General features: G+C 40.8%; 1 protein-coding gene across 2 annotated transcripts in view; it reads right to left on the bottom strand.

Annotated features, from left to right (window-relative positions):
- LOC145397627 (TOM1-like protein 2) overlaps nucleotides 1–15,810 on the bottom strand; it is a 62,997-nt gene that overhangs the window by 14,202 nt on the left and 32,985 nt on the right. For both annotated transcript variants that reach the window (XM_080270667.1, XM_080270668.1), the window contains exons 3-11: nucleotides 12,184–12,350; nucleotides 11,847–11,937; nucleotides 10,862–10,968; nucleotides 9,551–9,634; nucleotides 8,551–8,811; nucleotides 7,020–7,144; nucleotides 5,409–5,602; nucleotides 2,544–2,640; nucleotides 552–633 (exon numbers count right to left, since the gene is read on the bottom strand). In XM_080270667.1, coding sequence (XP_080126793.1) covers nucleotides 552–633; nucleotides 2,544–2,640; nucleotides 5,409–5,602; nucleotides 7,020–7,144; nucleotides 8,551–8,811; nucleotides 9,551–9,634; nucleotides 10,862–10,968; nucleotides 11,847–11,937; nucleotides 12,184–12,350 — 1,208 coding nt within the window. The remainder of the gene's footprint in view (nucleotides 1–551; nucleotides 634–2,543; nucleotides 2,641–5,408; nucleotides 5,603–7,019; nucleotides 7,145–8,550; nucleotides 8,812–9,550; nucleotides 9,635–10,861; nucleotides 10,969–11,846; nucleotides 11,938–12,183; nucleotides 12,351–15,810) is intronic.

Raw genomic sequence — 15,810 nt, 5'->3', positions numbered from 1 at the left:
GGACATAAGTGGAATGGGAGTACAAGTGGACAAAACCAAGCAAGGAGTAGCAGGAGTGGAAGGGAAGTGTGTGTGTGGACAAAACTGTGGAAGGAAAATGAGAATGAGGAGCAAATGTGGAAAAAAAAAAAATGGCTGAAGTAGGAGTGGAAGGGGAGAAAGTGTGAATAAAGCTGAGGAAGGAGTAGCAGTGTAAGGAATGGAAAGAGTGAAAGGAGAGTGTACATGGAGAAAACTGTAAGAAGGAAAGAATGGATACGATGGAAGGGGAGTGCACACGGTCAAAACTGACAATGAAAGAGTGCACATAAATCAAACTGCAACAATGAAAAAGTGGAGAGAAGGGATGGGATATGCACATGTACAAAACAGCAACAATGAAAAAATCGACAGTGGAAAGGGAATACACAGGGATAAAACCAACAATGGCAGAGTGGAAGGGAAATGCACAGACAAAACTGACGATGGACGGCTGGTGTACTCACTGCAGCAATATACAGTACTCGGGGACTGGACACGACTGTAAGAGGGGTGTGTGGGGTTTTACTTACGGGGTTGTGTCTGTGCTGGGCTGTGGTGGCCAGGGAGGCGGGGGAGACGTCCGGCTCGCTGTTATCCACGTAATTACTTCCACTGTAGGCACACCACAAGTAATTATCATCAAGCTCTATGACTGGATCGAGAAATATCAGCCACACTGTCGCCACCACCACCACCACCATCATCATCATCATATTTGTCATTATTGTAAATCTACATGACTGGATTTAGAAATTTCATCATTATTACGTTGCATTGTCAACACTGTCACCATCCTGATCCCTTTTCCCAACTAAATATCAGATGAAACAGAATCTTGCAACAAGGAACTATCAACAGCATATCCAGTGAAATGGGCCAAACACATCACTCCTGGTTTTCATACCAAAAACTGCTCATTATCATCTTTATATCCGAATCCAACCCATAATTACAACCTAAATCACTCAGTTTCCCCAAAAGTTTCATACACATATAAATTTTCCCCTCCAGTTCCATGTATGGGTAAAATTTTATATTCAAATCCATTCTTGAGGAAAGGAATTTACTCTTAGATCTTCCATTTACCTTGTGTCATATTCCATGTGGTTTAATAATTTTCACACGATCTCTTCCTTGGCAACTTATTCTGCACATTATGTCTCAGAATTAATATTGTGTGTAGCTGATGCAAACTATGGGAATATTAAAAGACAGATATAACATACAAGGTGTCATTCATCATCAACATCATCTGAACCTCTTCTCTCACCCTACGATGCAGGGCAGTAGGGTTAAAAAAAAAGAGAGAGAGAGAGAGAGAGAGAGAGAGAGAGAGATAAATTTACCAGTTTCCCGAAACAAATGGCTCACACTCCCATTCACTTACCATTCAAGGCCTCAGAATTCTGGCTCCACCTCATAGGCATAAACATCCACACTTACACACTTCATGCCACCAATCAGTGAGGTGTAACATGGAAAATGCATTGCTAAGGAAGAGTATAATATGCAAAATAAGTTGCCAAGGAAGAAGTGCTATGTATTTACTTATGTCACTTGAAATATTGCAATTTCTGCATCAACTACCTGCCCATACAACTCTTTCCCACTTCTGTTAAAAACTACTTTCCCTATATATATCACTTGCTTTATCTTCCAGGAGCTGTGGCTCTCCAGAAGTATACGGTACAGAATACCAGTACCCGATGTTTTTCACTTTCAAATTATGTCAATTGTGCTTTCACCTTGAATACTTTTTTTTCTTTTACTTTCTCTCTCTCTCACCAGCAATCACATTCTTCTACTAACATCTCCATTGGACTCCTCTATCATTGAAATACAGTATTATTTTGTGAAACAACTTACTTTCCAAAATAAACACATTCTTCTATTGTTTCAGGCTACAAACAATTATACAAATATATACAGACAAATAAATAAACAAAACATAAAAACACAAAATATTCATCTCACAAATTTTTCAATCAGGTCTTACTCCACACCTGATTGCAACTCTGAGCCTAACCTATTAATATTAAATGAAAAGTAACCTTCACTAGAGATTTTCAAATGACTGCAGTCAATTACTATCTTTAAAAAATCATAACTGAAACCAAAACCAAGTCTTCTCTCCTTCACTAAGATCTCCTTCTTAAGCTAATCAGTCTGCATGGTGATACCCAGAATTAAAAAGTTATCCAGGAAACGACAGGTTCAAAATGCTTCATTTAAATTATTTGTCATTACTAAAACTGTCTCACCTCACAACCTACTGATGATATTTCACATGATCTTTTAAGTCCATTTTGCAAGTACGGTATTCCAATGAATTTTTACAAAGTAGCAGTTCTACCTCACCTGGTTTTGCTGGTACAGGTTCAACATGCTTCATTTAAATTATTTGTCATTACTAAAACTGTCTCACCTCACAACCTACTGATGATATTTCACATGATCTTTTAAGGCCATTTTGCAAGTACAGTATTCCAATGAATTTTTACAAAGTAGCAGTTCTGCCTCACCTGGTTTTGCTGGTCTCATAGGTGGCAGTGCGGGACTGGGCAAACATGTCAAAGTCCGCATCCTCATTCTTCTTTGCCTTCGGGGAACTGCCCACCGCTGAGAAGAGAAATGTGTTTATTGCAGGATTTAATTACAAAACCTACAAAAACTACTACAAGTACACTGGGTATTAAACTCCCTGAACCTGAGGGTGTGGGAAGAATTCCGGGCCTGGGGACTTAGCAGGGAAATAACTCTAGATGGAGACACAGGGAGACTTGCCACTGGGTGAAAAGGTCTATACAAGCTATACTCTTTTTACTCTAATATAGCCCACATTTTTGTCTTGATATGGTTTAATTCACTTAACACAGTGACAGAAATATACAATACTACTGCTCCACATCCTTTCCACAGCACCTCTTTGTGAGTAGCATCATATTCTAGTATAAATCTATAATTAACACTCAACACTCAAGCTAAAGAGAGGGTAATTTTAAGCCAAGTTAAAGTAAAAAGAGTATAGCAGGGTCCATGGTCTCTAAATGTCAATGTAAACTGAAGGATGTGAACTGAATCTTTTTGCTGTGGGTGGCACAACAAAGTGTTTTATCCAGGCTGACACCAAGAGATTTTATTCAACTAAGATATTCTAGAAGTCAAGCTGTTGAACTCTTGAACATGTACCAACAAAATGCTACTTTAAATGAATGAATACAGAATGAAATACTGTCTACTGTACTTTTGGTTCATGATTTCAGGGTATGGGAAAAAAAAAAAAAAAAAAAAAAAAAAAAAAAATTACAATGAAGCATGAATAAATTTACAATAAAAAATGGACCTAATTCACCAGCAACTTAAAATGAAACAACTTTAAGAAAAGCCACTTTAAAGATGAACTGCCTGTATCACATACGGCTGTGATTCTTGGGCAGTGAGAGAAGAAGAATTGTCCAAAGTTTCTGAAGACCATAAACAGAGGTAATAATGGTATACTGTATAAAACAAAAGCATGGTACAAGAATGCTTTGTTATATAGGAAAATGCAAGAGCTAGGCAGTGTAGTGTACTGCTAAGAAGCATGTGTTCAGAATTCCGGCAGTTGGTATGAGTTTTAGATCAACAGTAAGGTAGGAAATAAACAATTAACAGAAAATCAGCAGAAGGGTATGTGGATGCCTTTTTATAGAGGAGAGAACAAGCAGTGTGATGTAGTGCTTAGGAGAACTATCAGATTTCAACAGTTAATATTAATTTCTGAAGACCTCTAACTGGGTTGAAATTAAAGAAGAATGGTAATGAAAACAAAGTAGGGTTGAGAGGCTTTGACGGTGGAATAGAGATGAATACACTAAAGTGATACAGAAATGTGAACATAGGATACTATAATGCCAAGGGAAGTGTCTGAAAGATAAGACAATTAATGACACAGTAGGCAGAAATTCTTCTGTTACATGGAAGGTAAGAAGAATAGAGTTAAACAATATATTGATGGCAGAGCTACCATGGGATCAAGTGGTTTGAGATGGGGTGAGCGATGTTTAGGGAGAGAGTAACCTAGAAATTATTGTAATGATCACACACTTAGGGGGAGCTCATAAGAGGCAGCAAGGATTTAGGCAGGATAATATCCACACAGTGACTTAAAAAAAAAAAAAAAAAAAAAAAAAAAAGCATGAGGGAGCAAAGAGAATGTACGATACAGTGAACCCTCTGTAAACACACACTCCATATGACTGAATATCGTATGCATAATGACCATAACCACAGACAGGAACACTTTATATACAGAAAAGGAAAGCAGCATGCACAGTTCCATACCGTGAAATGTCACAGGCTGGGTGACATGACATTTTAACCCCCTACCTCACATCCCAAGCAGAGGTTTTACAGATATACCATATTTCACAGCATGTATGGAGCACCACACATTACCTCTACACAGTTAGCTATGCTCTTCAGAAGCACAGCTATCAGTGGTCTTGCAAAGTCCTAGCAAGAGGTTAGTGGGCAAGCTGGGGGCAGGCTAACATAATACTGTAATTACAATAGGCCAAAGAGGCCAATATTCACAGGCTTCTTTTGAACAGGAGCCTTGGTTAACACTTAAATTGTGCACATGGAGGGTCACCTGTAAAGACGAGAGAGGTAGAGAGGAAAAACAGTTACGGGGAAAAGGGTCAAAGAAAGAAGAAGAGATATGGAAAGGAAGGAAGTGATGAAAGAAAAAGATAAGGCCACTTCCAGCAGGGATCAAACAGAGTTAGAGGATATCAGAGCCATTAACATACTGCACGATGCCAGTTGTGCTGAGGGTGGGTCGTCGCTTAGGTCAATTAGACTGACTTCCTGTTGTGTTTGTCCTGTGTGTTGTGAGAGAATGACAAAGGGATAGAGTAGGCTTCAAAAAATAAATATATATATAAATAAATAAAATAAAAATAAAAAATAATGTGGATGTGTAGGGACTTTGTTGCTGCTTAACCCTAGTCTGTCTGGTTGAGCAGATCCATCAATTACAAGTAAGCAACTGTGTCTGTGGGGTCATCCTACACCGTATATACCATTCAGGGAATTGGTGTCCCTTGGTGGTAGACAGCACCTTGCCAGGGTCCTTCCCAGTAGCGAGGTGCAAGGAAATAAAAGGTGGTTTGGCCCCTGGATGGATGCAACAGCTGCTTTGCACCATCCATGGTACACAGCACCACCGCATGCAAGCTCCTTGTCAGTGCCTCCACAGGGACTAAACAGAGGAAATCTGAGGCAACAGTATGACGATAGAAGCCAGCCGTGCCTGGGGTGGGTCACTGTGTAGGTCAATTAGTCAGATTTATATTTTCAGAAGGGTCAAAACTAAGTCAGAGATAACACAACCAATTACATACTTAATGAAGCCAGCTGTGCCGAGGGTGGGTCGTCATTTAGGTCAATTAGAGTGACCTCCTGTGGGTTCTGTCGCACTGGTGGTGGTGGTGGTCGTGGGGGCAGGGCCTGAGACTGCTGCTGGGGTGGTAAGGGGGGTGGTGGGGACCTGGTAGGGCTGTTCACTGTCTTCATCTTATTCATGTGACGGTCGTACCTGCAATACAATTACGTCACCAACTGTAGTTGTTGTTTTTTGACACAGCCTACAGGGATTACTGCTATAATCCACTCTTAAAACATCTTTTTTTTTTTATACAGCAAATACTCGTATTAGGCTGCCCTTTCTTAACATTCTCTCTTTCTCTCTCTCACTGGGTATAGTAGGTCTTTGTCGTAAGTCCCCCATCCTGTACATAATTTTCTGTTCGTGGAAGTCCTCGATAGAGGTAGCTTTATTTAACATCCTTTTTGGTAGAGTATGTCTGTTTTTATAAACTTGCCTGACTGATGCAAAGTGGAATCAGGATTCCAGAGGCTTGAATGCTGAGTGAATGAGTATGAGGTCCATTCAATTGGAAAGACTTTTAGTTACTTTCTCCTTTTATTAGGTTTTTCCTGCTCTATGAACCCTACATCAAAGTGGAAGGGGCAGTCTGGAAGACGATAACGATGACGATGATGATGAAGACGACGATTGTATGCCAATGTTATAGGTCACCATTTAGTTTGCTTTTTTATTTTATCATTTTTTTTTTTTCTACACAAAAGCACTTCATTCCCACTGGGTAGGTGAAGATGCTCAACATCCACTCACTCAATGTAGTGCTGCTTTGGGTGTCTGCCCTTTCCTTTCTTCCTTCCTTCCACTTGTCTTTCTTTCCTTCATTCTTTCCTCTTCCTTTTGCCTACGGGTGTCTTTACACTCCCTCTTCTGTCTTTCTTTCCTTCATTCTTTCCTCTTCCTTCTGCCTGTGGGTGACTCTAAACTGTGAGACAAGCCAAATGGTTTCCTGTACACCAGGAAACCATTTACTATGCTGGGTGGTAACCATATAACCAAATTATGGTCCTTGGTGGTTTAGTGGGTAATTAAGGCACTCTATTTGGATTGAGCCTGTGTAGGTTTATATCTAATGGGTGGTTGGAGTTTAGTGCTCATGTATTGCCACTCAGGGCTGAGTGAGGCTGGTCACTCTCATCTTAAATGTCAAGACCAACTTGCCCAGCCCCAGGCTCCTACGCTCCTCATGGGACAATATAGGATTGGATGGTGGATAGATGTCTCCTCTCCTCCTTCAACCTCAGACTTATATGAATCAACATCTACTTCACCCTAGTTTATCAAACAAAATCATCTAACTGTAGAAGTTAACCCTTTCATGATCAAGTCAACTCTAGAAGACTAAAGCAAACATTCCAGCTATTGTCAGATTTATTTTTTAGCTATGTATGAGTATAGGAGCCTGAATGTGTTAATATGAGGTAAAAGGAAAAGAGAAAGATGCTGTCACTCTTACGTTCTTGTCTCATTCTCAACTGAATAAAATCAACTGGCAAGGGCTAGAACAGAATATTACGAGAATCCCAAGCATGAGAGAGTTGAAGTGGCTTCATCCATGTCCATATCATACCTAAGGAAGAGGTTGTTGAGGTTGTCGTTGATGCGTAGGAGGTCTGCAGTGAGGAGGTCGTCACTGACGCGTCCCACCAGTTCCACTACGCGCTGCTGCATCGCCCGACAGCTACTGTGAAGCTCCTGCCGTTGAAAATTATATTCATGATTAACTGTTCTTCTGCAGTTACAATTCCTTTGATACAGTCTACGAAGAATTTTACTTTGTTTTGAAAAGCTTTGTATGTGCTTGCATATGTCAGCATTGGTCACCCAATGGCAGCTCTACATGCTACACAATCTCTGGCAGCATCTCGGTTCAATCTCTTAACTCTGAAAACATTTCTAGGATCACATCTCATCTTCTGTGTCTCCTTCTTGGTGCTCTATCCTCAAAATTTAAACTCTTAAACCTTCTTATCCCCCCCTTTTTTTAACCTCCAATATCTCCACACCTCCAAAGCAGCTCAGTCCTCCTCTAAACATCCAATCACCAAGCCTTCAATTCCCAGCCATCTCTCAGCTGCTCATTTGCAATTCAGCTATTTCCAACTGTCATTCAGGAAAGGACTACACATCCATCTAACCATCCTCATCTCTGTGCTCCAACCTACACATATCCTCCCCCTTTACTGGCCAAGTTTCACTACCACAAAGTCATTACATCCATCACACATGCAGCATACAGTTTTCTCATTGTGCTATATGAAGCACATACGTGTGGATGGTAACAAGTGTGAACATGGATGTCGTGTGAATGCGTGTGTGGCTCATTTCACTGGGCATGCTATTGATTACTTCTCACCCCCCCCCACTCCCTTTCCTTCTGGGGAGGGTTCTACCTCATGCAACCTCTGGGTAGGAAAAAGGTGGGATAATGATGATGTAATGAAGTCCCCTCATTACCAAGTGAGGTAACAGTTCCAAAAATTTCTTTAACCTTCCCCTTGTGATGAAGCCAGCTTCAGCTCCCCCTCCAGCAAAGATTACAGCACCCACATAATACCATGATAAAACACCATAATAACAGTAGGGGGCCAGAGCTGATCCATCTGCTGATTATCAGGATGCCTGAGGATTTACCAAATGACTTTAGGACTGGCTTCCCTTGGGAGTGTAAACTGATGACAGGAGAAAACTGCAACATCAATCTTTGTATACAGCAATAATCTTTACTAATAGTAGTACCTGTACGTTAGATCTCATTCTGAATACTGTCATGGTTTTTAATCATCATCATCATCATCATCCAGACCTCCTTTCCCACCCTAGGGCAGGGTGAGGAGTTTTTAAACATTCTACGAGATAAATCAAGCATTTCAAATTCTGAAGGACAGTAACAAAAGGAACCTCAAAACACAGGACCAGCAGCCTACTGAAGCCAGCTATTCATCCATCCAAGGAGCTGAATGTCCTTTACTGCCTCATCAGAAGCAATGAGGCCTGGGACTAGGCTACTCCATCCAAAGATTTAGGTGAGCCTGGCTAGTCACTAATCCCAAGGTAGTTGACTCGACATGCATGTACTGTATAAGTATGCATTTATGCACCTGAAGGAGCTGAATGTCTTCCTGGTGTTCCTTGCCTGGAGTAAGCTCTGCCAACATCTCCCCGAGGACTTTAGCGTTGCTCTCCACCACATCCAATTCACTGTGTAGTTTGGCCCGCTGTTCCGCTGTAAGGGTCACTGGTCCTGTGCTGGCAGGTGCAGGGGTGCCGGGTTGTGGGGCTGCAGGTCTGCGGGGTGAGGTGGTTGTACCTGTACCACTACCTGTGCTGGGCCTCGTTGGTCGTGGCTCTGGAGCTGATGTCTATCAAAGGAAGGCAATTAGGTTATCACACTACTGCACTATCTTTTCTAACACTTCTTACAATACTCTTAACATACTGAACCTGGTCTCTGAGAGGATGGCAATCATACATCACTGATCTTTTTTCTCCCCACTTCTTACCATACTCTAACATCCTTAGCCTGCTGTCTATAGTTAGTCTCCAGCAAATATGTTATAGAACTAATCTCTCTCTCTCTCTCTTATGCTTCTTCCTGATCACTAATATCCTTGGTCAGCTCTCTGTAACTGGTTTACTTTCACCTGATGGAAGTGGGTAATAGGTGGGAACGAGTCCTCAATTTGCCCCCTATATTTGTATCTTATGGCTTATTTCTTTTAACTCAACAGCAGAAAAAGACAATACTAAGGCTCTACATCTGCTCCATCGCAATTCTTCATGACTTACATTATATTCATGTGTTTATGTCAAGCTACAGCTCAGCATTATGTAAGGAATAACCCCGACTACCCCTCAGATTGAAACCCTCATGGCCTCCATCCTGAGCCAACCACCAGGTGTCCCTTTGGCTATACAACTACCACCCACAGTACTGAATGGTTTACTGGATTACAGGAAACAATCTGGCTTATCACTCAGTATACAGTTACATGATGGTTGCACTACATTCATTGATTAGTTGGTTAGTACTCAAATACCTCTTTAGACAGAAGGATATTTGAGAGGAAATTAAACGATATAACATGGTGGTGAACATACCCGTTGTGGAGTGATGATAGGTGCCATTGTGTCGAGGTTAGTCATGGGGAATTCAACACCCTTGTGCTTCAGCTCAGCATATACCTGTAACACAATACTTACTGTAATACTATACCTACATGCCATACTAGGCGAAATTATTTTACTCTGGATATTCTACTTTATCAACTGTACCTTATCAATGATACCGACTCAGGTGGCACTGTAATTATACCATAAAAATGTAAATATAAAAAAGCATACACTTATTTCCATCTTTTCCACTTAACTCTTCATTATGAAATGTACTGTATTGTGGATGTCTTTCATATGTTATTTTTTTCCAATACTGGACAATTTACCCAGTTCAGGAGAGACTTTTCAAATTAATGAAGACTGATATACCCTTCAGTATCCTCAAATAAAAATAAATCTTCCACAGAATGAATTACACTGTATGCTGCAAGAGTAAGTAAGATAAGGACTTTATCATACTGAAAGAACTGAAAAAATCATGAAAAAACCAAGGCAGATCTAAAACCTATACTATAAACAATACCAACAGTATAAACACTAGCCTCTACAGTTTTGTAATGACTATGTGGCCTGTGAAAATTTACTTAAAGTTGTTCCTCATTTAAATTTGTCTCACTTGATGCTGCTTCCGTATTAAGGTGCTCATTAATTATCTTTCCTTCAATTAAGGTTGCTTGAGATTCAGTCTGATGATGCTTTGGGTCTGCAATACGTGTTTTTGTGCTTTTACCTCCACAATCACGAACCTTAAGCATATCTCACATAAACTCTCACCTGAAGCTGAATTCTGCCATAACACATCCTAGACTCAAGTAGCTAAGGAATGATTGTCTCTAGAGGCAGTGTTCTCATTGGCTTACACAGCTTCCTAGCACCTTTTTTTTTTCGTGGTTTATTTCAACTATTACACTTCAGTACAATTCTTTATTCCCTTTTTATCTATTTGATATCAACAATGATTGTGTAAACATATGAGAATACAATACTAACACATCCTATGGAGAAATAAACTGCTAAGGAAAAGGTGCTATGGAGTTCCTTCACTGATAAGAATATGGGCCTAGAACTTTATCTATCTTTCAGTCTATTGCCAGATGACTTAATCCCATAACGGATAACCGCAAAACACACCACCTGCATGTCACACTCCCCCCACTCCCTCATATATCTCTCCACTCCAACCCTCCATCTCATCCTTGATCTCCCTCTACCTCCTTCACCTCACTCACATATGCACTTCCATTCTGTCTCTCATTCTTATCCAAACCCTTAAACCTGGAGACCATTCACACCCACCTGACTGACTCCAGAGAGCTCTGGTTGGTGTCGGAAGGCATCTGACCAAGCCTGGATGAGGGATAACACCTTTTCTTGCACAGCAGGTGGAGGCTCATTCTTTGGACCTGTAAAAAATGATTACAGTAAAAAAACCAAGCCATTATTTCCCCTTCTGGATGCAGGAGGGCAAGAAGCACGGCTACCATAATCATTTAAAGCTGCAGATGACTATCATACATCCCTGGTACAGTTTACTTGACGGAAAACCTTGGAACATGCACTGGATTAAAACCATGCCACATTTATACATGGTCTTCACCATCCTGAGGTCTCTGCTACCATTCCACTAAGGCATCTACTAAACATATAACCATAACTCAGTACCCTCAGCATTACCACTTTAACCACATATTAACTAATTTGATTTTTATTTTGATTAATGTCAGATGATTTTACTTAAAGACATAGTCTAAATTATCCAACTTATTCAACAAATAAGCAGGTGTGCATGTGAGGTATGGAAGTTGATGAGACTGTGAAATGATGGAAGAGTGAGATGACTGGAAGAATTATGTATGAAGGAGCACAAGACAGGGTTTGCTTCTATAAACAAAAATATCCCCCAGATTATGCACAGATAGTTATGCCTATGAGGGGAAGCCACAATTCCAGGGGCTTGAATGGTTATTGAATGAATGGCTGTCCCATTTCACTGGGCAAGTCTTAACATGTCTACCATACTGCATTCGTAGTTTCTCTTTCTTCCATGTTTCTGGATCCTATTTCACCCCAACCTTTGGTGGAAAAATATGGATGACGATGATATATTAGGATGACAAAAACAACAACAATGATGATGATGATGATGATACTTTTCATGATGATTATTATAATGATGAGATGATGATGACAATTACAGTGATGAACACAATGAAAAATGACAATGGTGATGATGATTTAGTATAAAAAAAAAAAAAAGTGTGTGTAGTGGGCCATGACTTACCAATAAGTTTGACCAGCTCCTGTACAAAGTCTTTACTGCAGGCATGGACGTGGAATCTCTTGCCACAGTTTTTCACACAGGATTCCAACACCTGTCACCACAGTACTTCATTATTAACAGTATCACTTACTGTTCATAAAAATCACCAAATCATTCAAGCATTTAGATACACACTACTTGTTTCAACTAAAATATATGTGTACTGAGCAAACTGCAGAGAAAAACACAAATTATCCATATACAAATGCTGCTGTGGCATTCCAAAATATGCACACACACACACACACACACACACACACACACACACACACACACACACACACAGCAGGGTACCCACCGTGAGTGTGTACATAACAATAGTGTAATTCTTGGGGTGTGACTGGAGGCGCTTCCGTATGGCCTTAATGGCATCCCTGGGTCCATCCTCGGCTTCGTTGATGAGGTCACACACTTCTAGGTTGAGACCCCAGTCCTCGGAGGGCAGAGAATCTGATGTGGCCTGTTCTGGAGGCAAGGTGGGGACATGTGACAACATTGAGTAATGAAGAAAACATAAAAAAGATGGCAGAGGTCACACTTTCTTAAACATAATACAGTTGCTTCCCTACTTACTAACTTTTGACTTACAAACTTCTTGATACGAACACTTTTTCTATCCCTCTACCAATGACCAGACATATTAATCCCTCAAGGGATGAACACAAATGAATCACTGCCATGTCACTCGGTCCTCTGCCATCTGACACCTCTCTCGCTAACTCACCAAAGATTTGTACCAGCTGGGCTCAGGGATCAGTAAATATCAACTTAGACAGCTACTTTTGGAGATACGAACCAACTCTTGGAATCAACAACTTTATAACAGGGGAAGCAGCTGTATAATACTAAAGCTTCTGAAATTTAATGTTCAGACTTGGCTATTTTTCCAGCTCATTATTTGTTTTAGAAGTACTTATTCTCTCTCTCTCTCAACCAAATTAACCAGTACAACTTGTGAGAGAAAGGGGAAGCAATTCAGCACACAGTGATAAATAACATGGCTGAGTGAATATGCTGAGAGAGAGTGAGGGAAAGTTCCAGAAAGTGCTAAGTCATGTAATTCAAACTCTGACAGTGATGATAGGTGTGAGACAGAGAGATACATCATGTGAGAGACTGAAAATGTTATGCACTGTGAGGCAAATCATGTGGTAGAGACTGAGAATGCTGTGTAGTACGAGAGACAGAGATGTGTAATGTGAAAGAAATTGTGTTATACAGGAAAATTAGGGAATGTAACAAAAAGTGTGAAAGACTGTGACATAAGTGTGAAGGTTTGAGAATGTGGTACTGTGTGTGTGTGTGTGTGTGGTTAGAAGAGGCATAACATGAGCAAAGAGAAAAAGAAAGGGAATGATAGATACAGTAAAGAGTACAAATAAAAGTGAGGAGGAAGAAATACAATGAAGGCAAAGAAATATACTGTAGATAAGAGAGAGGAAATGTGATGAGGTGGTGTAGTGTGACGAGAATGAGGTGTCATGTTACAGAGAGTAAAAGTAGTCGCAGATGGTGGGTAATTTCTCTCTCTCTCTCTCTCTCTCCACACATACACACACCCATTCTCTCAAACTCCTCCCCACCCACTTCCTCCCCCCTACCTTCCAACCACTTTCCCTCTCTCTATCTTGACATTCTCACCAACTTTTCTTCTTCTACTTTCCTTTCCAACTTCCCTCACTATCTCTCCCTCTAATCTCCTTCAACTATTCTCTACTACCACGTCCCCATTTTTTTACTAATTTCTCTCTCTTTTTCCCTTCCTCCTCCTCACATGTCTCACTCTGCCCCCTCCCTCTCACCCAGCTTCTTGTCATTTTCTCCCTCCCCTTCTACACCCTCTTCCACTCTTTTTTCCTCCCCCCTTCCCCAACCTCTTGCACAATTTCTCCCTCTCCTCCCCACCCTTTCTTTCTCTCTCTCTCTCTCTCCCTCCTCCCACCCTCTCTCCCTACCCTTCCCTTCCCTCTTGCACTGTCTCCCTCATTCACCATCTTGCCCTCATTCTCCCTCCCTCATTTCCCTTCCCCCTGTTCATCTGTCTGTCTGTCTGTCTGTCTGTCCACCTATCCATCTGTGTCTTTTGGGGGTCTAAATTTGAAAGCCCTGACCACGTAATCAATTTTTAAAACTATAACAAAATATGTATTAATATACTGTACATAATTTTTTATCACACAGATTGGAGAAACTGTGGCAATCCATTTCCAACAACACACTATTTTTTCAGGCTCTACACAGTATCAAAATCTGCAACTAATGGAGAAAAAAAGAAAAAAAAACAATGTTAATACCTGTAACAGAGAGAGTATGACAATGTGGGCAGTAATCAAAGTGACATAGGAATTCAGCAAGCATCTCTTCCCTAGTAATTCATGCATACAACACCTTACAAAATTTGTACCCTATATTAGTTAAAAAGATGTAACATAAAACGACAATGCAGGTCGTACCTTAAGTGACACAGGAGGTTTCACGGCACTTCTTCCTTAGCAATTAACCATGCATATTACAATTTAACTTCTCTTGCATGTTGGTTAAAAGATGCAAGACACTGAGTATGAAGATGTGAGCTGTATTATAAGTGACATAAGAGACTTCCTGCATTTCTTCCTTTGCAAATTATTATTCATATTACATTTTCAAGATGAGATGGAGGGATGGGGTGGAGAGGCATATGAGAGAGAGACGTGTGAGTTGGGAGCAGGGCAGTGAAATGGCGGGGGACAGGGCGACTTGGCGGCGATTTGTTTGTGGCCACCCCAAACGGGATTGAGGCGTCTGGCAATAGATAGATAGAAAGATTTTCAACATTTTCTTGTATAATTGTTATTTATACTGCTCTGAAATCAACATAGTTCCAACAATATCATACAAAGCGGATACTGAGGTGTAATATGCAAAGTTCCATCAGTATCATACACAGAGGATACTGAGGTGTAACATTATATATATACGGTATATATATCACTGTACTTTCTAAATTGACCTAGAATTTCATCCTTTTGTAGCTTATTTCATGTAACACAGTGGCAGAAAAAGGCAACGGTCTGGCTCTACATCATTTCCACAGCCCTTTTCATGACTGGCATTAATCTAATGCTACAACTCTGCATTCAAGGGGGAGAGTTGTCAATTTTTGGCCAATTTAGAGTAGTATATTTATTATAGAAAAAAAGAAGAGTACAGTACCCTCGCGTCCAACACGGTAATATTGTCATGCATGGGTCCCGTGTTGGACCAAAAACGTGTTGGACAAACAACAGAGCTTATGGGGAAAAATGAATTATGTCAGCAACCCTAGGAAAAGTCACCCTAAATACCTACCATATACCTATACATATACTGGTACTACTGTAATTATAATAAATGGTACTGTGCTATGAACGATAACTAACCTTTTAGGATAGTGTTAGTGGGCTTGCTGGGAATGGAAGGTGGTATCCAAGGCTGTAGGTAGACCTATTGGGTCCCCGGAGGATGGCTGCTGGCGTCACTAGCGGGTAATGGCTGCTGCTCCTCCTCAACCTCCCTCATAAATCCTTCGAAATCACACTCAGAATCACTATCTTCGTCCACAGCCATGGAAGGTCCTGCTTTTGCCTGTCCTAGCACTCTGTAAGCCTTCACTGCTGCCAGGATCTTGTCTTGGTTTTTTATTATGGTCCTCACGTTGGCTTCATTCATGTCGTAGGCCTTGGCAATGTCAACTTTCCTCTCCCCTTTCTTCTTCCTGTCAATGCTTTCTAGCTTGGTGGCCTGAAGGAGGTGCCAACACTTCTTGGGGTTCTCAGAAGGCTTCCTAGGCATCGTGAGCTGGGTAAAATGTAGTAGCAAGGGAAGAAAATGTAGAAAGAAAAAAGCACCTTCCAATGTGAATTATGCGACTGAGTGGCGCTGTGGCGGGAGAAATTTAAACAAAACA

This window comes from Coenobita brevimanus, chromosome 42 (assembly GCF_032717465.1).
Source record: "Coenobita brevimanus isolate Jiangsu-jjx chromosome 42, ASM3271746v2, whole genome shotgun sequence".
Taxonomy (NCBI): Eukaryota; Metazoa; Arthropoda; class Malacostraca; order Decapoda; family Coenobitidae; genus Coenobita; species Coenobita brevimanus.
Note: the sequence above shows the minus strand (reverse complement) of the source record. Positions and strands in the feature narration are given on the sequence as shown.